This window comes from Misgurnus anguillicaudatus, chromosome 8, assembly GCF_027580225.2.
Source record: "Misgurnus anguillicaudatus chromosome 8, ASM2758022v2, whole genome shotgun sequence".
Lineage (NCBI taxonomy): Eukaryota > Metazoa > Chordata > Actinopteri > Cypriniformes > Cobitidae > Misgurnus > Misgurnus anguillicaudatus.
The window spans coordinates 19,740,982-19,764,937 of record NC_073344.2 but is presented as its reverse complement, the minus strand read 5'-3'; the positions used below and the strand labels follow the sequence as shown (position 1 = coordinate 19,764,937).

Below are 23,956 nucleotides of genomic sequence, written 5' to 3'. Positions count from 1 at the left end.
CAACTGCAGTTGAATTGATATTGATATTAATGATATTGATATTGAATTGATATTAATTGAAATGCACAACCGAAAAACGAGATTTCTGAACAATTAAAAAAACGGATTTATCTCGTTTTGCAACGAAACTCTTCATTTATTATATATAAATTATACTTAGTGTACTGAAAAACATTACACAAGTTCTTCAAAATTATGACAAATGAATTGAAATGAATCTATCCGCACAAATACAAATATTAAACAGGGTCAGCAAGGGTTGTTCAAAAGTTAAAAGATGTAAAAGACACAGTACAATAAAGAAGCAGAATAAAAAGTACAATACAAGTAATATGCTCTACAACCAGACACCTGCACAATGAAAAATATATATATTCTACATTACATATATTTTGAACCCTTAACTATTGCTGCAGTCATTTACACATTGAATATAAATTCACAGAATATACAAAGAGATTGTAGGATTCAGTCAAGGCTTTGCACAGTATTTACAGTATAGATGCTAGGGTATTCTATTTGGTTGATAGGCGGTTGCTAGGGTGCCCGGGGTAGTTGCTAGGGAGTGTATTGGCATCCACCATGTCAGGACTCTGCCTTGAAGTCTTGTTATATTTGTATTTTGTCATGGTGGCAGAGTTCTGGCAGTCCCTGGCCTTGTGTGGAGGTTCATGCCTTGTTTTTGTGTTTGGCATGTGCCTCCGGTGTCTTGTCATTTGTCCCCGCTCCCTCGTCCTCCTGCTTAGTGTTAATTATTACTTATTCCCATCACCTGTTCCCCGCTTGTTATCTTGTTTGGTTAATTCTATTTAATGTCAGTGTATCTTTTGTTCTGTGCAGGTTCGTTGTGTTCTGTACCTTGTTATATGTTCTAGTCAAGTCTTGCTAACTAGTAGAAGTGTAGTGTTTCATGTTTCATGTCGTGTACCCCCTCGTGGGTCTTTGTTTTGTTAGTGTTTGTTAAAATAAAGTGTTTTCTGTTTTCCCCCTGACATCGTCTGCATTTGGGTTCATCTGTCCAGCCTACCCTCACACACCAATGATTACAGTCCAAGCCAAGAAAAAGCAAACGAGACCACCCACATCTCTACAATGTTCTGATGCAGAGATATAGGCTCGCTAAACAGTTGTACTCTGTTTGGTTGCTAGGGAGAATATTGGAATCCATCAATGATTATGCTTAGTGAAAAAAAGCCCACCCCCATGTCTTTAACCTACATTTTTCTACTAAATCCTTGCTCGGAGCTATGACCATCAAAGATTCTCGCAATGTTGAGTCTATGGGATTTATCCCCCTTTGTTGGTCTCTTTTTTTATACAAAAGTCACGCCAATGTGAGGTATGTTCTCATAGAGCCTGCCAGCTTTCTTAAATGTAGTAACCCAATTTACGAAATACTCGCTCTGAGCTAAGACCCGCCAAAGTTGTTCCAGTGGGATACGTGCACTCGATCGTACACCATATCACACCTCTCCTCAATAAACAGGTCAATCTGGTCTATGACAAACCATGCAGGACAAATTACGATTATTATTATTGCATGAAAATTACAGTTTTATACAGAATATTATTATACAGAATATTATTATCTGATTATTATCTTTAACCAATGTTTTAATGTTTAAAAACCCAATTACAGTTATATTAATATTTGAAAGAGCTTATAATTAATATACATACATACATATACATAATACATTTTAAAACATTTTTACATTTCATAATTTTACATTAGGAGCTAAAGATTGGTTACAAAACATTCCTGATTCCAGCCTATTTCCCGTGAAATGTTGGGTTTAGGGTTGATTTGGGGATAAAATGAGGATATATACAGCACTCATCCGGTGAAATTTCACAAGATTTTGGCCATTGTTGTATCCCTTCTAGCCACATCCCTGTTAAAGTTCTACATTAAAAATGGTCAGATTTAGAAGATTGGCTGACTTGGGGTGCTTCTGTAGTTTAACCAGTAGATGTCAGTAGAAAGTTTGCCATCACCACAACCCTTTCTGTGTTTATATTTATAAAGGTACACACTAGCAGAACAAGATCTTCTGATGCGGTCGCGTGGAGTTCTCAAAATGCAAGGATGGCGACTACCCAATGAAAGGCTTGGCTCAGGCGATGACATCACAGTGTTTGTCATTCCATTGGCTGGGTCAGAGTTAGAAACATGACGGGCTGGCCCACCTTCACCGGACAAACTTGGATTTGTCAACCGGGCTTGAATTTGTCCCAACTTCCCCTTTTACCCTCCTCCGAGTCACTCTTCATCATTGATATCGTCAAGCATGTCAAGTGTGGGATGACATCATCAAGTGACACTTCTCTATCTTTCCATCTCGTATGTTCAGAAAGTCTGTACTGCTCAAAGGGAAAATAAAACATAAGCACTTTATAAAACCATCTGAGCTGTCATTTAAACTGCTGATCATCTTTTGTCAATGTCCTCTCAGAATGTTTCTGTTGACTGAATCTAAAGTTTTCTTTAGCAATTAACAAATATAGGGCATTTATTTATGAATGCTATTTTTTCCGGTTTATGGTTCAAACAGGCCTCATTTATGTGAAAGTAATGCAAATGTCTATATTCTAGAAAAAAAACATCATTAAAGTCAACATGAAATCACAATTCACACTTTCTGAATACTTGCTACCGGGCAGTTTGGGCTCAATTCATCAATGCATGCTATTCTAAAAGAAAAAGCTTTGTTATCAGTAAGTAAAAGTAACTTCATTTCTGAAATAACATTTCAGTTAAATGGTTATTCAAGCAATGGTTGTGGGAAATACAGCCTTTATCTAACACGCTTTATCAGTAGTTAATGCAGTAATTTAATATACTGTAGATTACACCAATAACACCAAACAACTTTTAGGAATAAAGCAGAATTCAAAATCATTAAATTCAATCCGATCAATAAAATCAAGATGTGCACTTCATGTTTGTATGAAATCCTGTACAACTTACAACACTGTATAACAATCTGTCCAATGGCATTTCATGTTAACTTTAAGCCAGATACATACACACAGGTATCAACTTTGTTTCTGTACTAGTCTGGACTAGTTTAACAAGATACTTTTTCCAGAACCACCACCAACTCATGTAATAACTAAAAGATAGTTACCTGGGTTTTACTGGTGAATAGATCGATATCATACCCAAATTAACTGATTGCTTGCCCTGTTTTAAATGTAATCATAGTGGATAAATGCCCAATTTCTTTGCTATAAATAAAATCTTGGTCTAAAACTTTTTGTAAACTCTTTAATATATGCAGCAGCAGTATATATATATTGATTGAATTTTTGCCTTTGAATGGTGTTTCATTGTCAAAAGATTACTCTTTGCAAATTTTGACAATTAAATTATGTGAATAAATAAATCTATCCTTTTTATCTACAACTATCATGTCATTACTCATATGCCACTTCCATTGCATTTAACATGCAACAAAAAGAAAACTGTAATATGTTAGATGTTTTTGCATTTGTTGTGTATCACTGCTACAGATGCTTAAATACTGTCATTGCATGCTTTTTTTAAGATTAATCATACAAAGTACTGTCCATCAATACTGTACATACATAGGCCCGCCTACATGCAGATGCTCCTGTATAGCTCAGGTAGAGCATTGCATTAGCAGCGCAAATGATCATGGGATCGAACCCAATAAACACACATACGATAAAATTGCATACCACCACATAGTGCACTTAAGTTGCTTTGGATGAAAGCATCTGCCTAACACATAAATGTAAATGCAGGTTGTAACCAGGCCTGCTATCAAAGCAATAAAATGAACCTTGAAACATAAATATTTGCCATTCTGCATTACAGTTACACCCACTTTGTGTAACATTCATATTTATGTAGTCTAGTCTATATATAGCACTTAGTACTCACAATTGCTTAAAATGTATAAGCTTGTCATATGAATAGGCTACATATCAACACAATTATGTTAATTGTGATGCTATTATCTATTGAGCAATGGTGATTTTTTCAATTATTACATTTATAAATATGATTATATACACATGATGGAATGCAATTTAACGATTTGGAAAATTAAAATGTTCTTTTTAATGATATGACTGTACATTTTGTTTATTAGTAAAGCAATACAAGTCAACAGGGTAAACCTCAAACCAAGCACGCGTCTCTGCACGGTTAACAGAGTGATGTCATTATTATCGGTGGTGGAGGGAGGGACCGCAGTGATCCTCCTCGCCTGCCGAACCGCCTCCTCCACCAGTCAACATTGAGCAGCCCCACGGTCCCATGTAATTCCCATTACTGCGGGCGGCTCCTCTGTTAGTCGAGCCTCGTTTCTTAGCAATAATCCTGTGAAATTTCCTTACCTCGCGTTTTAAACTTCGACACGAGATCGGCAGGACGACGGGGACGCCTCGAGGAAAAACAAATAAGCTATTTGCGCACATCGGATTTTATTTGAAACGTCGGACTTTGGGAGTGTTGTTTAAAAACAAGTTTGGGGAAAAGTAGGTGGTGGCTAGTGAACTCGTGGCCGAGTGATAGTTTTATCTACTTGGTGTTTTTATTCATTTGGGTTTAAAGGGGTCAGATTTGCAGTTAAAAAAAATAAAAACAAAACAATTACACTTAAGTAGATTTATACAATGTAACAACAAAGAATTAACACAAAACAATCGCTAATTCTAGTGCTCTAGTTTCGAATGATACATTGTAACAGTTTAAACTGATTTGGATTTTGAGTCGCGCGTCGCACACGAGCTGTTGCTTTTCTATCACATAAGGGCGTTGCAGTGGCTCAGTACTTGTGTTGTTCAAAACTTTTCCTCTAAACCCAGTCTAGAAGTCTTAACCTGTTGTTCCGTCGAAGTGACTGTCAATATGTCATATGATGTCACGATTTCGAAACGGCCACCTTAAAATTTGCCTTATAGGCCAAAGGCGCATTTTTAGGGAAGGTAAACGCTTGTAATGGCCCTTGAGAATGTAAAGACAGGCCTTCTGTTTAATCCTGGTGCTCTGCGGCTCTGTACACAACATACGACACACCATATGACAATACTGGGTGCTCAAATAAAACAGAAAGAACATGGTTATTAGTTAAAGGAATATTCTACTTTCATAAAAAAATCCCAATAATTTATTCACCCATATGTCATCCAAGATGTTTGTCTTTTTTTTGTTCAGTCGAGAAGAAATTAAGTTTTTGAGGAAAACATTCCATGATTAATTTTTTTTTATTTTAATTTCTCCACTTTTTTTGAAAATATGCTCATTTTCCAACTTCCCTAAAGTTAAACATTTGATTTTTACAGTTTTGAAATCCATTCAGCCAATCTCCAGGTCTGGCGGTACCACTTTTAGCATAGCTTAGCATAATCCATTGAATCTGATTAGACCATTAGCATCGGGCTAAAAATAACCAAAGAGTTTTGATATTTTTCCTATTTAAAATTGACTCTACTGTAGTTACATCGTGTACTAAGACCAATGGAAAATTAAAAGTTGTGATTTTTTAGGCAGATATGGCTAGGAACTATACTCTCATTCTGGCGTAATAATCAAGGACTTTGCTGATGTAACATGGCTGCAGCAGGCGTAGTGATATTAGGCACTGCCTGAAAATAGTCCCCTTGGTTACTTTCAATAGCAGGGGACTATTTTCAGGCGCTGGTAAAAATCAAATTAACTCTAGGGGAGCTGAAAAATTAGCATTTAAAAAAAGTGGAGTGTTCCTTTAATAGACTTTATTGGTCTTTAACAGTTCACAGTTTCAATTCATTTTAAAATTGAAGTGTCAACTCCAATTCAAAGGGCTTTAAATGATCCCAACCGAGGCATGAGGGTCCTCTTCGGCAATAAAAATAAAAAATATGTACTTTTAAACCGCAACTTCTCGTCTTGCACTAGCTGTGTGACGCGCCAGTTTGACCTTACATTTTGAGAAATGTTTGCAACCAAACCATTCGTGGACCCCAAAGTATTTTTTATCCTACTATGGAAGTAAATGGGGTCAACAGATGGTTTGGTTACAAACATTTCTCAAAATATCTATCTATTTTTTTGATGACATCTGCACATGTATTTCGTATTAGGTACATTTATATGCAACCAAATTATACATTTGTATTTTGTAATCGTATTGATGGCTCAATCGTATTGAAAAGTCTTCATGTAAACACCTTAATCAATACGATTGAGGTCAATCGGATGCAAATTTGGATCTTATTGAAGCAGGATGGTGTACTCCGATCTGTGATCCGATCAGCAGGAGAAAAGTATGAGTGTAAATGCATGAATCGAAGAATTTTCTCAATCGGATGCAAAAATGCATTGTGCACATGCGCATGACATTTGTGCTCAAGTTCACGTCTTATATTTACCTCTTTTGATGACATTGTTTTATTTCATTATGTAAGGTTCATGTAATGTTCAAAACGCAATTGTTAGTCATAGATGTAATAGTATTAGTCCAATATGATGGTGTGTTAACACAGCACAGAATTAAGTGTTTAGATCAACAAACTTATCATAAACAAGCGAGTGGCCCGAAAGACGCTATTACTTAAGCATTTGTCCACGACACTGTTGTCATGTGGTTTTTATTTCAGTACAGGCAGCGACAAAGGGTAACGTGGATATTAACGTCATTTACAGGCGACTGCACTGCCCCGTGTCACTGTTCAGAATGGCAATTTTCTCACGATTTACAAGTAGTTGAAAACATTACAGATATTATTAGTAATCAGCTGGACAAAATATATAACACTGGCCTAGTGGTTTTGGATATTTTCCTGCAAATATCTTACAAATTGTACCTTTAAAGCAATAGAATAGCATTGTGCCTTTTGAACTCACCTTTGACTTTAATCTAGAGATAAAGCGTGAACTCGATAATTGATGCTGTCTGCAGCGTGGGGTTGCCAAGTCCTCTGCTTTTTTCGAGTTTAGATTTGGCTACTGTTTAAACAGTTTTTACTAGTTGTTGTTTTTCTGCGGGTTAAAGATGAAAGGATATCGTTAATTAGTTATTGGTTTGGGCTAGTTTTGAATGTCCATTTGGGATGGTTCTGATACGCGAATCTGGCAACCCTGGCTGTGCGCTTGTGCAGACGTTCAGTTCAGATTCTATAAAACGTACATGTAAACAAACATTTGCAATGTTTGGGTGCATGTAAACTGTATTATCGTAACCTTCAATCATATTAAACTCAGTCGGATAGACAAAACTTTTTGCATGTAAAAATAGCCAATGTGCAGTAACATTGTTTAGAATCTGATTCCAGACAAAGATAAATCACTTACTGTAGATTGTACAGTAAGTTGGCTGGAATTGCTTCATTCGCTGATCTCAGATCAGCAGTGTGTGAACTGCTCCCAGAATCCCATGTATGCTTCCTGTTGTAGTAAGCCCTTGACAGGCTTTATCAGCCTGCCATATGGTGAACTTTGACACTCTTTTTTGTTTTCTCAGACTGAGCAAAAAGCCATTTTTTTCTACAACCCTTAAGGCACATACACCATTTTGTGGATTTTGATCTGTGACCATGTGATGTCTTTGATTTACAGCACGGTAAAACACAAACTAAGGCTTTACCTGCTCTAGTTTACTACAGAGGAATGCGAATTGGACACATAATCTCTGTCGTAATTAATTAGGGTTAAAGTTACCACAGTTTTTATCTCAGATGTGACTCATTGTTTACAAATGATCCTATTTGAATACTCCCAAATGAAATTTTGTAAGAAGTATCCCCTTAGCCAGGCTGTCACAAAATTAATTAAAATATAGTTGGATTGTTATGTGAATCTTGGATTGTAAAATAAAATTTTTAAAGAGGCTTCGGTTCCTTCCACATTGACACCATTCTTATGAGAACCTTTGGTAGGCGGGGCTACATGCAAGATGGCTACAGGGTCATTGTGTAACTCCCAACCTTATGCATTCCGTAAAAGTGCATATTAAGTCAAAATGTCGTGTTGTTCCTCATTGTTTTTTCATTTTGGTGGCTTGATGCAGAAGAGATTTGAACCCGAAGGTAAAAACCTTGTTTAGAACATGAGAAAACACACAGTTGGTGAGCTGTACATCAGCCACACTGTTATATTGTATTAAAAGGACAAAACAGGTGTGTTTCTATTGTTTGAGATGTAATAAATTATTCAGTTCTCGACTACAAACTTCTCTGTGCATCCTAATTTAAAACATCCTAGCAAAACTTTTCATTGCAGCAGTTTGACTTATTTAAAGTCTATAAAGTCCAAGAACCTTCGTCATATACAGGCTATGCAAGTGCTTAAAGTGCTTCCTTATTGTTTCTATAACCTGGACGACCTGTTTTTCTCTATTCATGTTCTTTTCTTTTGTTGTTTAATTGAAAAGACGTTTTTTAAAATGACTCATCCGAGCATTCGTGTTTCCACCTATACGATTCATAACAGGAAGATGCAGAAACAACAGGGAATTCCAGTCCTTCTGATAGCTTTCAGTTTTGCTCATGTCAAACCCTGCTGTATTATTCTTAGACGGAAGTTTATAAGGCATTACAATCATTTATCATAATGGCTTTTAAATGAATTATATTCTGTCCTTCTTTATCTATTGATCTGTTGAAGTGTTTAAACTGAACTGTGGTACTACGATACTACGAAGTATATTCAGCTATAGACTAGGATCTTGTTTATTACTTCTGTGTAGATGCTCGTGAGGACAACATACATTGAAATTAACCTTTACTTTTATGCGTCCGAAATGTCTGTTAGCTGGATTCAAAATAACTATCCAAAACTATATGTGGAATTGTTTTAACAAGAAAAAGTTCCTGTGTGTAGATTTTAGCGGCATCTAGTGGTGAGATTGTGAACTGCAACCAACGGCTCAGTCCACAGAGTACCCATTCCTTTCGAAACGCATAGAAAAGCTACGGTAGCCACCACAGGACCACACGTCATCTTAAGGCCGAAGTATAGTCCTGTTTTTACATTAAATGTCTGCGTGTCAGGGAGCGGGAACAACGCACTCGCTGGTTTTAACCCTCTGCGTGCTAACAAACTCTCTAGTGCAAGGAAATGTCAGAGCCGCGCGTATTACAAGCTCGTGTGGTAGGAAGAGTCCGAATCATGCGCATTGCAAGTTTGGGTGCTAAAAGAAGTTCATGTCGCTCGCATTCAGGTCCGGAAGAGTCCAAGATGCGCGCATTAAGTCCAAGTGCGTCCGAGAAGGAATACGTACGCTTTACAAGCTCTCTCACGTGAAGCCCACAAACCCTCTCATGCTAGGAAAATCACGCAATGGCATCTTAATGTGAAACTATGATGATATTAATAATAACCATGGCCAACTATGAAAAGCCCACTGTTGGCGATATTTCTGACAATCGTTGATACACGATACTATTGTCTATCAGCACAACCCTATCGCCTCAAACGTCTGTGTACACGTATGAGTCAAATAAACTATACTTTGCAAGGCTGTGCAGTGTGCATTCGACCGTGTGAAAAAACATACTATACTCCAGGCTTAAAATAATGTATTGAAGAAACACCCCTGTAGGGCAACTATAACTATAACATGGCAGTGCAAATTACGGACTACCGGCACATCTGGGAACTTGACTGTACATTTCGTCGCCGCCCCTTTTTGGGGGAAAACAAACCAGACTTCTCATAGACTTCCATTCAAAAAAGCGGAACAAAGCAATGTTCGTACACAGCCGGCAGGTGTAAATAACTTATGAAATCACTCATTCATTCTCCCAGTGTCAAATTTGTGTTACAACGCTATCCAGTGATTGCTGGAAATATCGCTAAGCCAGTTAGTTGTATGGCTGGACGGAAAAGTGCACTCAGTACTAATATAAAGACATAATATATAAATACGAAGTAACTTTCAAATACGAAGTAAAATCATTCTCTTGCTTCACTGTTGACTCGAGGAGGTACGAGTAAATCTCCGGGTAAGACACCTCTGGCCAATAGGGAGCGTTGATACACCAATTTGACGCTGGGAGAAGGAAAGGGACATGTTTTTATATTGACCAAATTAAATGTGTTAATGTATATTTCGCGCTCTATGGCAGCCACGGTGGACAGATAATTATTTAACATGTTTAATCTGAGTGATTTCTTACGTTTTTTACGCCTGTGTATGAACGTTGCTTTGTTCCGCTCTTTTGTATGGAAGTCAATGGAAGGTCTAGTTTGTTTTCCCCCAAAAGTGGGCGTGAACATGTTCAGAGACATTCTATGACGTTGCGCCGGTTGTGCGTATGGCGACTTCCATGTAAAGAGACCTGCGGTGTATGTAGATAAAAACAGCTCATTCTAAGGTAATAAAAACATAACGATTCATTACTCAAGGTCTTTATACTCCAATGATAATATAGTTATGTATATTATATTGCATTTCTGTCAAGAGATCCACCTAAAAGTTACACAGTGCACCTTTAAAACACACAATGAATATATAACAGGCTTTGTTTGCCATAAGAAAAATTCCTCTCTGGATCTCTCTCTCTCAAAATGTATGAAACGAAAACTCAAGAGTTTCCTGTGGGTGGATGGAAAGCTTTGTGTGAGATAGAAACCCAGGAACGAGACGAGGAAAGGGCCGTACTAAAAATAAAGTTCTTTCTTTTCTAGCACAATCTGATGGAGGTCTGTTGATAAGTGGTAATGCTGGCATGAGGCCGGGCTGTGGAGAAGTGTGTGTGCGTGTTACTAAGGAAGAATAGATGAGGACGGAGCGATTTGGAAGCACTTGCATGCACAGCTGTGCTTTCCTACTGACACATATTCATCATAGTGCAGCACAAATTTCCCTCACCACCACCCACATGCGTGCAGACCCTGACTGAGATTCAACTTCTGGACTCAAAGCAATTGCACTGCTAGTGGCTGCTATACGCGGGTACAATGTAGCAATGGATGTCGGGCGAGGACATGCATGAAGGACGGGGGTGATTATACGTGGAACTTACAAATCAGGCTCAGTTGACTGCTTGCCCAACATTCAGTATACCTACGTGTTAAAAAGTTGGACATTTAGGGTTGTCAGTTGCTTTAAAAGTAATAATCATGTTTTTGCTGTTAGTGTGACTTGAATTTTCAATTCAGTTTTGCTAAAATTAGCTTCTCGATCATTTTGTTCTGAATGTTGTTCATTTACTTACGGTACACATTTGGGACTTAGTGCACAACCTTACATGCAGTGCAGGCATTTGATCAATTCCTGTCCTACCTGGGAATCAAACCCAAACCTTGGTGTAGCTAATGGCATGCTTGACTAGTTTAGTTATGTGAACATTTAGTAAATAATAAATAAATGAATGCTGATCCTGTAGCAGAGTAAAAATGTGATAAAATATTAGGGCTGTCCAGAGATTAATTGCATAGTTACAAAATAAAAGTTTGTGTTTTGCATAATATTTTTGTGTGTGTAATACATGTAATGCATACATTTAAGAAACATTTAATTTATATATTTTTTCCTGTTGTATTATTTCATAAAATTTATCAAACTCCAAATATATATATAATGTTTCTTAAATACATGCATGTTTGTGTATTTATATATACAAAATAATTACAGAAATATATTGTGCAAAATAAACTTTTATTTTGTATGCAATTAATTGTGATTAAACTTTTGACAGCCCTATAAAATATATAGCTGGTATGCACTGTTTGTCACTTTAAATAAAAGTGCAAATGCAAAAATGTTAAAATGTAATTTAAAATTGTGGATGTTGGTGCATGATCTCTCTGGTTTGTAATGCATAACACATTCACTTTAGGTCTCAATAGCAAAGGCCATAAAGACACAGCGCTTTAATTTGACATTTAAAATACATAATTTCTCTGTATGTGATGTTAATGTATGACTGTAGAAATGTAAGTGTGTGTGTGTGCGCGCGCATAGATCAGTTCAGGTTCAGTAGCCTTGCGTGCGTTACTATTCATGTTATAGTCAGTGAGAATCTGCAGGGTTAGTTTATATCCATGTTGGATGGATGTTCGTGTCAGAACGTACGCGGTTCCTCTGTCTGGACTTGATACGGGGGTTAACATAAACCTTGTGGTCTGTCATTTTGTTATGGTGAACAACACGTGGATAATATAAAGTAATGTGATAACATTGATCTGAGAATTGTACCCGCAAAACTTGACCAAAACTAAATAACAACAGGTTGTCAGTTATGGAATGTGGTTGTTTTTAGCCCAGTGGTTCCCAAACTTTTTCAGCGTGCGGCCCCCTTGTGTACGGTGCATTCCTGCATTTCCTTTTGTTTAGTAGCCTTATTATTTTTAGGTTTAATTACACAGAATTCATGATAAGTTAATGTATTTCATAAAATGTCATAAAACTGGGGACCCCCTGGCACCATCTCGCGGCCCCCAGTTTGAAAACCACTGTTTTAGCCCAGTGCTGGGTCAAAAAGGAATGAATTCAACTATTCAGTAATCTTATGTTTACATTTACATTTGTGACCCTAGACCACAAATCTAGTCATATGGTCTATTTTTTAAAGTTGAATAAATAATCTTTCGTTTATGTAAGGTTTGTTAGGACAACATTTAGCAAAAATACAACCATTTGAAAATCTGATATCCGAGGGTGCTAAAATCGCCTACAAGTTGTCCAAACGAAGTCCTTAGCAACACATATTACTAATGATTTATATATATATATATATATATATATATATATCACAACTTTTAATTTTCCGTTGTCTTGTACACAATGTAACTACAGAAGAGTCAAGTTTTAAATACGAGAATTTTAAAACTCTTTGGTTGTTTTTTAGAGCGATGCTAATGGCCTAATCAGATTCAATGGATTATGCTAAGCTATGCTAAAAGTGGTAGCGCCAGACCCGGAGATCTGCTGAATGGATTCCAAAACAGTAAAAACCAAATATTTAACTCTAGAGAAGCTAAAAAATTAGCATATTTTTAAAAAAGTAGAGTGTCCCTTTAAAGGTGCAGTGTGTAAATTTTAGCAGCATCTAGTGGTGAGATTGTGAATTGCAGCCAACGGCTCAGCCCACTGCTCACCCCTCGCTTTTGAAACGCATAGAGAAGCTACAGTAGCTGCCACCAGAAAAACATATCATCGTCGGAAACAAAAATGTTTGTCCGTTAAGGGCTTCTGTAGAAACGTGGTGGCACAAAATGGCGACTTCCACGTAAGGGGACCCTCATGCATGTGGATAAAAACATCTCATTCTAAGGTCATGAAAACATAATGATTTATTATAAAAAGGTCTTTATACACTCATGATAATGTAGTTTTGTATATTATAATGCATTTCTGTCAAGAGATCCCTCTAAAAATTACACACTGCACCCTTAATGTTCTAATTTTTGGCATTTAAAAATCAATAATACAGTTGACTGGTTTTGTGGCGCAGCGTCACGTTTATTCATTTAGCAGATGCTTTTATACAACTTTAAAGCTAATAAAATGTTCATTTAACATTTTGAAGTTAAAATAAATATTTGTTTGCTTGTACAGCTATGGCGGCCATAAGGAAAAAGCTGGTGATCGTGGGAGATGGAGCCTGTGGGAAGACTTGTCTCCTTATTGTGTTCAGCAAAGACCAGTTTCCAGAAGTCTACGTGCCTACTGTGTTCGAGAACTACATTGCAGACATCGAAGTAGACAGCAAAACGGTCTGTATTGATTTTTGTCTTTCTCCAAATCCCTAAAACCTGTGTTTATACAGCTTGTATTGACACGGTATTTACAAATCTTTCAGGTTTGAGTTGGTTTAGAGCTGATTATGAAACCCAAGCTGATTACTATGAGATCTGCCAGTGACCCAGAATGTGTTGTTTTTTTCTGTCATTAATAATTACCGCAGCAAAAAAACTGAACGAGTCTGTGATTGTTGTTTTTACTAGTCTGCTCATAAAGACATAACGTATCAACAAAATCAAAAGTCTTTTTTGTCTAGATACACTTCCTTATCCAAATATTTATTCAATTGACGATCACAGAGTCATGCCACTAGCTGTAAATAATAGTCATTGTTTTGGAACGGAGGGCTTATTTCAACGTCTCCGACAAACGGCTCATAGTCAGTACTGACCACCACGAAATCTAAAGGGGACTTGGCAAAACAGGAAATGGTTGTTCTTCCTGGTTTCCTGCCTGAACTCCACATATTTTGACTTGCCAACCCCTATAGAATGAATAAATGAAGCACTTCATTTCCTGTGATTCAGGGTCGGGGGATTCGTTTTGTGCCTATAATGCACAAAGTTGTTGCCTTTAAGGACCAGTATTACAGAAACGTACTAGTTCGGAGTCCTGTCTTATCTGTTTAGTAACCATGGTGATTTTAATCCGGATTCCATTTAGGACACTACACCTGTCAGATCTTAACTTAGGAAGTTTCTATAGTATGGCCCTAGGAGTATACATGGTTTACTGTGGTATCTTAAAGTCTTTGCTTTCTCAAATCAAGAGTTTGGCTTTTTTTCAATAAGCTGCTTTGAGCAAAACATAAACGCTTCCCAGCGGAGACCGAGCATAAATCTTTCCGCCCTCTGGGAACATTCTCGTCTCCTTTTACCCTAGTGATAGGCACTTATTTTAAAATCACTGCATTTTGAACTCAGGCTCTGTTGACTAAATCTTTTATCACGGTACATGTAATTTCATAGCACAGTGAGTGAATATATACATATATCGTGAAATTTCCATAAAACATGGCCTATAAATTAAATAATGGTGGTAATGCTTATTTTGACTCAACTAAATCTTATGGATTAAAGGAGGGGTGCATGATTTTTAAAAAACACTTTGGAAAAAGGAGTCGACTACCAAACACACTTGTAGCCAATCAGCAGTAGGGGGGCGTGTCTGTCTACTAACCGAAATCGTTGCCGGGATTTTCGTATGTGTGGGGTGGGTCTATCAAAAGAAGGTCCAGATTCTAATTGGGTATGGGCGTGTTGGTTTAGGTGATTTCAAATATCAACATTGGGTTTTAGAGATCATGCACCCCGCCTTTAAGGGGCGTTCACATTAGACTTTAAGCATGAGCATATTTTTCGGACGTTACTGCTAATATGGGCGAGGAGTGCTTCGTCCATGTTTGCTTTTCAGTAAGGTCACGCCATTGTGACTTTCCGTTTTTCAACCATCTCCACGTGATATAAATTAGCAGATCAGATTCCTCACACAAGCTTGCGTTTTCAGTCTGACACAAACTGCTATACTGTGATGCTAAACTGTTCGCTTTAAATGCTTATATCTTCTGTATGCGAATGTTGATTCATACCAAAATGCTTTTTTGCATAGTGGTGTTTCACACATGAAAACATCTTGGTTACGTATGTAACTGTTGTTCCCTGAGAAGGGAACGAGACGCTGCGTCTCCCTTGCCATACTTCCTGCGTCCCTGTAACGCCGTCTTTAGCAATATTTTAGTTAGCGATATACTTCCTGGCTCCCGCGTGACCCTGTCTTTGTTGTTAAAGCTCACGATTGGTTGAAATTGATATACACATTCAGACGCACTTACCCCTGGAGGCGCCCCAAAGTGTCATCGCAGTGTCATTTTTCATTTTATTTGATTTTAACTGTAAAAAATAATGAAATAGCGATGCATATGCATAATGAAAGCGATGCGATGCACTAGTTTTTTCCAGGTGCGTCCACGAAATGTGAACCGCCCCTAAGGCTCACCGAAAAAAACCCCGCTTATCTCCACGTCAGCACCCGATGTGTGTAATCAACGGCCGCGTGACGCCGACCAGCGTAGCGCAAGCCTAGGGTTCGGTGGAAAAAAATCTAAGATTCGCCCGAACTCCGTCAAAAAGCCCAGTATTCGGCTGAATCCGAATCCTGGATTCGGTGCATCCCTAATAATAAGAAGTTTTGAAAAGTTTGTGTACAGATGTAAATATTTTATGCATGCAAGGCCATGTCTAAACACGTAATGTAATGCGCAATTCACGTTTTGTAATTTACACGTAGATGATAACAATATTGTTTGTAAAAAGCTTTTTTTACCCCGTTTTCAAGTGTTACATTTTTTTATAAGCATGTTTTCTGTTTTGGTTAAAACTGTGTCATCGTGTAAGTGTCCCCCCCTTACTCGGCTGAGTGATACCAGAATTTGTTTCCCTGAATAAAAAAGCATCTTTTTTATTGCTTAGCTAGCTATCATTTGAAGTTGACTCATATGAATCTTGACTCATTCTTTGCCATGTTGATCAATAGGTGGAGCTGGCATTGTGGGATACAGCGGGACAGGAAGACTATGACCGCCTGAGACCTCTGTCGTATCCAGACACGGACGTCATCCTCATGTGCTTCTCTATAGACAGCCCTGACAGTTTAGGTAATTATAATTTCCAGTACAACAAACCGTTGGCCTACTTTTGTCCTGTTCCTTTAATTTTGGAATACTTGAGAGATGAAGTTTTCCCCAGTGGAAAAAGCTTGAGTCATCCCTGTTTGTGGGAAGTTCCTGTGTTTTGTCTTTGAGCTGAGGAGCATCGAGATAACTCTTGTGTCCATGACATCACCGCTGTTTATCTCTACCAGATTCCATAGAGAACATCCTGGTCCTTCCTGTCTTATTAAAACCAGTGTCGGGAAGCTTAAACACGTCACAGTCTTCCTAGCACATAGATAAACGATTATCTGAAGTTATTCTTCAGAAATTAGGCTGTGATTCAGCAGATATACACTACCAAGTTTTCAAACGCTTGACTGAAATGTTTCTCATGAAAAATATTTTTATCTGAAGGTTAGGGATGCATGGCGATTGATCGTGATTAATCTATAGCAGAATAAAAGTTTGTGTTTACATCATATACGTGTATGTGAACTGTGTATAATAATTATGTATATATAAATATGCACACATGCATGTATAATTTTAAGAAAAAACAATATATTGATATATTAAGTATTTATATTTATATATGAAATAAATTATAAATAAATAAATAAATAAATAAATAAATAAATAAATATATATATATAGATAGATAGATAGATAGATAGATAGATAGATATAGATAGATAGATAGATAGATAGATAGATAGATAGATAGATAGATAGATAGATAGATAGATAGATATAGATAGATATAGATAGATATAGATAGATAGATAGATATAGATAGATAGATATAGATAGATAGATATAGATAGATAGATATAGATAGATAGATATAGATAGATAGATAGATAGATAGATAGATAGATAGATAGATAGATATAGATATATATATATATAGCTTAAATGAATACATGCATGTGTGTGCATTTATCTATACAAAGTTATTATACACAGTTCACACACAGTAACAAAAACTTTTATTCTGCTATAGATTAATCACGATTAATCGTTATGCATTCCTACTCAAGGTGTATCTTTAAGTATTTTAAAATTACTTTTGTAGACAAAGATGTTATTGTACAAACATGAATTTCTTTCATTAGACACCTAAAGATTTATGCTTTTAGTTAGGGTTGCATAACGATTAATGGCGATTAATCTATTGCAGAATAAAGGTTTTTGTTTACATCATGTGTGTACTGTGTATAATAACTTTGTATATATAAATACACACACACACACACGTATATATTTCAGAAATGTGTATATACATTTTTATATTTATGTATACTTAATATAATATATAAATACTTAATATATAAATATATATTTGTATTCTTTAAATTATACATGCATATGTGCATATGTATATATACATAATTATTATTCACAGTTCAAACAAATATATGATAAACAAAAACCTTTATTCTGCAATAGATTAATCGTGATTAATCGTTATGCCACCCTACTTTTAGTCGCAACATGTTTATCTTAGTTTCATTTGTGTAATTGCATAGTTTTGTTAAGTTTACTATTATTGTATAATGTGAAAAAATATATAAATAAAGAATGAGAATCGTTTGACCGGTAGTGCATCTAAGCAGTTATATACTTTAATAACAATGACTCGTATTCATAGCAGGTTTTGGACAAAGTATTTGTGTAGTCTAAAGACAAATGCTTAGTTATGTTTCACATGAATTACTCTTATATAATGGGATTTGAGTTATTGGGACAAATCCCTTATTTGTTTCACACAACCCTACCTTTGGTTCAAAATCATTACAAAACAAAGCTTTATTATAAGAAAACGGGTCATAAATAAGCATCATTTAAATTTATAAAGATTGTTTTATTTATGTGCATCTATAAAGTAAATAGATTTGTGCAGTCGTTAATTTTGTTTAATTATGTTAATTTGTGGTTACGTCTTTTAGCACATTTATATAAACGGACCACAACGCACACCCTCTTCAAACTCCGCCCTTCCTAAAAATGTCAAGCAACTCAAATGGGCAAATTGTTTGTCAGACAGAGAGTGTTTTTCTACATAATCTACAGCACTCTTTTGGTTTTAAAAAACATGAACATTGATTTAGATGAAGTTATATAAACATATATCAATCTCATGTGCTTCCATAGAGAACATCCCAGAAAAGTGGACGCCCGAGGTGAAGCACTTCTGCCCGAACGTTCCCATAATCCTCGTGGGGAATAAGAAGGATCTACGGAACGACGAACACACACGGAGAGAGCTGAGCAAGATGAAGCAGGTGTGTTTCCGGGACCAGCACCTCCTCTGTAGGGAGTTCCATTAAAAAGCACTTAGCAGCTAGCATTACTTTCATTTTAGAAGGCCTGATCATTACCGTTTGTCAAACGTATTGTAGCGGAGCGATCGGTTCGACCGATGAGTGATGGGATCTGCACCTCGCCCCTTCAATGATGTCAGCTGCTGCGGTGTATGGTTATTGCATCTGGGCAGATGGCCTCGGTTAAATAAGGCCATTAAGTGTGCAGCACTGACATGATGTGTCATGATTAGTCATGCGGAGAAACTTCGCCCACTGAAATCAATCGTACCCAAAGTTCTTCACACCCTTTGTGTATAAATAAAATTAGCCGATCATTTATAAAGCTTTTAGCTGTTGACGGACTACTGCGATTGGAGCTTTAACAATTTACTGTATTTAAAGTCAACATGAAATAAAAATTGCTTTTTTTAATTGCTAACACTTTACATTAAGATTTTATTTGTTAACATTATTTATTCGCTAACGTAAGGTAACATTGAGCATAGGGATGCACCAATATGGAAATTTTGGCCGATACCTCTTTAAATTTGGGGGCCGATAACCGATATCTATAGGCCGATAAATATTCATATTATTTTCACAATGAAAAACTCGCAGACCGCGGACATCTTGTCTTTGCGCTAGACTAGCATACTCTTCTTAAGCCCGCAACATGTGTCATCTTCGTGCTATGTCACAGAAAGCACCAATCAAAACTCTACATGGCCAGCAATAAGCAAGTGAAGTGGTTCAACAAACCAAAATAATCCATAATTTATCGGCTTTCATTTATCGGCCTAATTTTGCTATCAGACCGATAACCGATAATATTAAAAATAAGCAGTTATCAGCCGATAACGATATGTCGGCCGATATATCGTGCATCCCTAATTGAGCAATATAGTTTGCAGCCTTTATTAATCTTTTGTTAATGCTAACACAATTGTTCATGTTAGTTTGTGTCGCATTAACAAATTTTAACACACTTATGATTTAAATTAAGATTAAAGTGACACTCCGCTTTTTGAAAATATGCTCCGGGTCTGGCGCTACCACTTTTAGCATAGCTTAGCACAGTCCATTGAATCTGATTGGACCATTGGCATCGCGCTCAAAAATCAAAAACCAAAGAGTTTTGATATTTTTCCTGTTTCAAACTTGACTCTTCTGTAGTTACATCGTGTACTAAGACTGACGGAAAATTAAAAGTTGCATTTTTTTTAGGCAGATATGCCAAGGAACTATACTCTCATTTTGGCGTAATAATCAAGGACTTTGCTGCCTTAACATGGCTGCAGGTGGCGCAATGATATTATGCGGCGCCTGAAAATAGTCCTCTGCTATTAAAAGTAACCAAGGGGACTATTTTTCGGGCAGTGCGTAATATCACTACGCCTGCAGCAGCCATGTTACATCAGCAAAGTCCTTGATTATTACGCCAGAATGAGAATATAGTTACTAGCCATATCTGCCTAAAAATCACAATTTTCCGTCGGTCTTAGTACACGATGTAACTACAGAAGAGTCAAGTTTTAAATAGGAAAAATATCGAAACTCTTTGGGTATTTTTTAGCGCGATACTAATGGTCTAATCAGATTCAATGGATTATGCTAAGCTATGCTAAAAGTGGTACCGCCAGACTCGGAGATCGTCTGAATGGATTTCGGAACGGTGGAAATCGGGTGTTTAACTCTATGGGAGCTGGAAAATTAGCCTATTTTCAAAAAAAGTGGAGTGTCCCTTTAAAGGAACACGCCCACATTTTGGGAATTTAGCTTATTCACCGTATCCCCCAGAGTTAGATAAGTCCATACATACCTCTCTCATCTCCGTGCGTGCTGTAACTCTGTCTGACGCAGCCCCCGCTAGCTTAGCTTAGCACAAAGACTGGAAATGCATGGCTCCAGCTAGTATACTGCTCCCAATAAGTGACAAAATAACGCGATCATTTTCCTATTTATGTGTTGTGATTTGTATAGTCAAACCGTGTACAAATAACAAGGTGATATGAGACACAGCGATCTTTTAACAGTATACATACTGAGAACTATATTCTCTGAAGACGAAGCACTGCCGCATGGGCGGAGTGATCTGCTCGCAGCACACGAGAAGCCCCTGGTGAGGAGCAGAGAATTCGGTCAGAGTTGTGCAAATCACTCCGCCCATGCGGCAGTGCTTCGTCTTCAGAGAATATAGTTCTCAGTATGTATACTGTTAAAAGATCGCTGTGTCTCATATCACCTTGTTATTTGTACACGGTTTGACTATACAAATCACAACACATAAATAGGAAAATGATCGCGTTATTTTGTCACTTATTGGGAGCAGTATACTAGCTGGAGCCATGCATTTCCAGTCTTTGTGCTAAGCTAAGCTAGCGGGGGCTGCGTCAGACAGAGTTACAGCACGCACGGAGATGAGAGAGGTATGTATGGAGTTATCTAACTCTGGGGGATACGGTGAATAAGCTAAATTCCCAAAATGTGGGCGTGTTCCTTTAATAAAAGTATTGTTAGCATTGCTCGTTCATGTTAGCTAATGCATTACCTAATACATACCAATACAACCTCATTAGAAAGTGTTAACTCTGGTGTTGGTGTGCGTGATTTTGTGTTTTTGTATAATGTTTCTCTTGTTAAATATTTATAAATGTCATAATTAAAAGTGAAAGCTAAATTTGGTTCTGAAACCTGTCAAACGTGACAATTCAGTTTCACCTTTTTTTTTTTTTTTTTTTTTGGAGCCTGTTAAACCGGAAGAAGGCAGAGACATGGCGAATCGCATCAGCGCCTTCGGCTATCTGGAGTGCTCGGCCAAAACTAAAGACGGCGTGAGGGAGGTATTCGAAATGGCCACCAGGGCGGCGCTGCAAGTCCGCAAGAGGAAGAAGAGGAGCGGATGCCTGCTGTTGTGAGAGAATCTTCCGGTCGTCTCGCGAATGATCCGGAATTTTCTGTAACAACCCCCAGCTCACCAGGATATACCAAACTCAAGAAATATTTTCGACCAAACGGCATAGATACACTGTACTGTATGTCACATTTCATGCAAAACTAACAGTCAAATATGCATTAAACGAGGGCTGGGTGGAAAGTTAGGTTAGATTTATGTTACATGCCTTGATTTAGTTTTCCTCAATGGCACAATGTTTCTCAGTCAGCGTACAAAAAGTTTTCTTCTCATCTTAAGCTCATCCTGTAAGATTGGGATCAATAGTAACTGTATTGTATTTTTGCACATTAATCAATGAAACATCATAACCGCAACAAATCTGAGACTTTTTCTTTCCTGAAACTTCCTAAACTTTTACAGATAATTGTATTCTACCATAAATAAATATGTTTGTGAATATTCCCTGCAGAATTTGAATGTACTTTGCAAAAAAATAGTTTTGAACTTCTCATGGACTTAACTCGCTTTTCTAGATGTAAAAACGACCAATGAAATATATTTAAAACTGCAAAGGCTCTAGTAATATTAACTATATTTATATCTTGACTACCCTTAAAGTCTTAAATTCAAGGAAATGTAATATATAGTTAAAAGCCATTACAGGATCGAACCCCTTTTGTATTACTCTGTTTGTCCTCCGCATGCATAAACATGCGTACCGAACTGGTTAAACCTGTCCTGGTTCATCCTCAGAGACAGGGCTGCCATCGCCCAATACATCTGCATTGTCCTGACACTAAAGTATTAAAAACAAATATATTAATGCAAACACTAAATGTTTAGTCGTGATCGCCTCTGAGCTTTTACAGTACTCAGAAATGTCAAATAAATACACAATGTGGTGAGTTTATGGAGGTTTGTTTGGCAAATATGGAGAGGTTTCGAGTGCCTTCTGAGTTCAAACAGAAAGCGTGTGCCTTTGGTTATCTGTCTTTTAATGCATACCAGTTGAAAAGCAAGTATTGAGTGCTTTTGATTTGGGTCGGAGGGACGTTTATGTGCACATGATCAGTGTTTTGCACTGCATGACAGTTTAGTTGAGATGTTAGTAGCTTTCAATTGTTAAATGTTTCACTGACGTCCCTTAATAGTGCCATGGGGCGTTTGATTCGAGCTCACAAGTTAGATGTAAAATTATAAGCTCCCTGCGAGACTATACCAATTCTTTCATTGGGTGTTTTCTTTCTTTCGGGTTTTTCGAGACATTATGCCATTGAATTCCAGGCTGCGTCATTGAAAGGCCCCTGGTTTTGGGCCAGTTTGAATGTGACAATGTTTTCTACATTCTGAATCCAGCTTTGAAATGTTGGGTGTTTGTCGGGGCAGCGTGATCCAGCCTATACAGGGCATTATTAACATACTTACTGTAATGCACTGACTGTACAATAAAATGCACAAGCAACATCCTATTACACAAACTAGGCAACGCTATTCACAAAATATGAGGAATGTGTTTATCTTTTTTTAAAAATACTGATTTATGGAATTCTAAATGAAACCTTGTTATAGAAGATGTGGATGTGAGAATATCACTGGGTTGTAATGTCATCCATCTGCATGATCTACAGATGCCAGTCTTAGCATACAGAGCTCTACATGGGGCTCTAAGATCAATCTTCTGCTGTGTGTTTATATGCTCTCTTCCTTTTTTCTGGAAGTATTAAATATGATTTATTATTCCAGATTTTTATGAGCGCTTATAGTAACAATGCTTTGTAAACAAGAGTAGTATTGTAGTAAATGTTTGAATGAAGTAAAACCAACCTATGTTAATAAACTATTTTTTCGAAACAAAATGTTGCGTTTAGCTTCTTTTTTTTGAAAGTGTGGATTTTTTTACTATTTCGTAGTCGTCTTATGCTACCTACACACCAAATGCGTAGCATCGCGTTGCTAGCTCTAGATTACTCGTGGGATTTAACTTTGTGTGGGATTTAACGATTTGCGCGAGTAGATTACATACAAAGTCAATGCAAAGATGCAATCAGACGCGTCCTCGCCTGCGGCAATGCGAATGACGCGAATTGGGCGGCGCCATTGCTGAGAAAACATGCGCTATTCATCTCAAGCGAAACATTTGCATGTTTTCACCGCAATCGCGCCGCCCAATTCGCATCGCCCCATGCGAGGACGCCTCTGATCGCGTCTTTGCATTGACTTTCTATGCAATCTACTCGCGCAAGTCGTTGAACTCGCGTTTGGTGTGTATGCCCCATTAGTAACCTCTTTATCATTCTGAGCAATTCAATGCTTCATAGGGAATCAATATTAAAATGTAAATATATGTGACCCTGGACCACAAAACCAGTCATAAGGGTCTTTATTTCATACATCATCTAAAAAC

General features: G+C 37.2%; 1 protein-coding gene across 2 annotated transcripts; it reads left to right on the top strand.

Annotated features, from left to right (window-relative positions):
* The first annotated feature begins 4,238 nt into the window (after positions 1-4,238).
* Positions 4,239-23,074, top strand: rhoca (ras homolog family member Ca). Of its 2 annotated transcripts, XM_073870433.1 has the most exons (5): positions 4,239-4,439; positions 13,522-13,675; positions 16,236-16,356; positions 18,508-18,639; positions 21,402-23,074. In XM_073870433.1, coding segments are annotated over exons 1-5 (582 nt in total). In that variant the 5' UTR covers positions 4,239-4,437; the 3' UTR covers positions 21,575-23,074. The 2 variants fall into 2 exon arrangements, with proteins under 2 accessions (XP_073726534.1, XP_073726536.1); XM_073870435.1 differs by lacking the exon at positions 4,239-4,439 and having other exon boundaries at positions 13,520-13,675.
* The last annotated feature ends 882 nt before the right edge of the window (positions 23,075-23,956 follow it).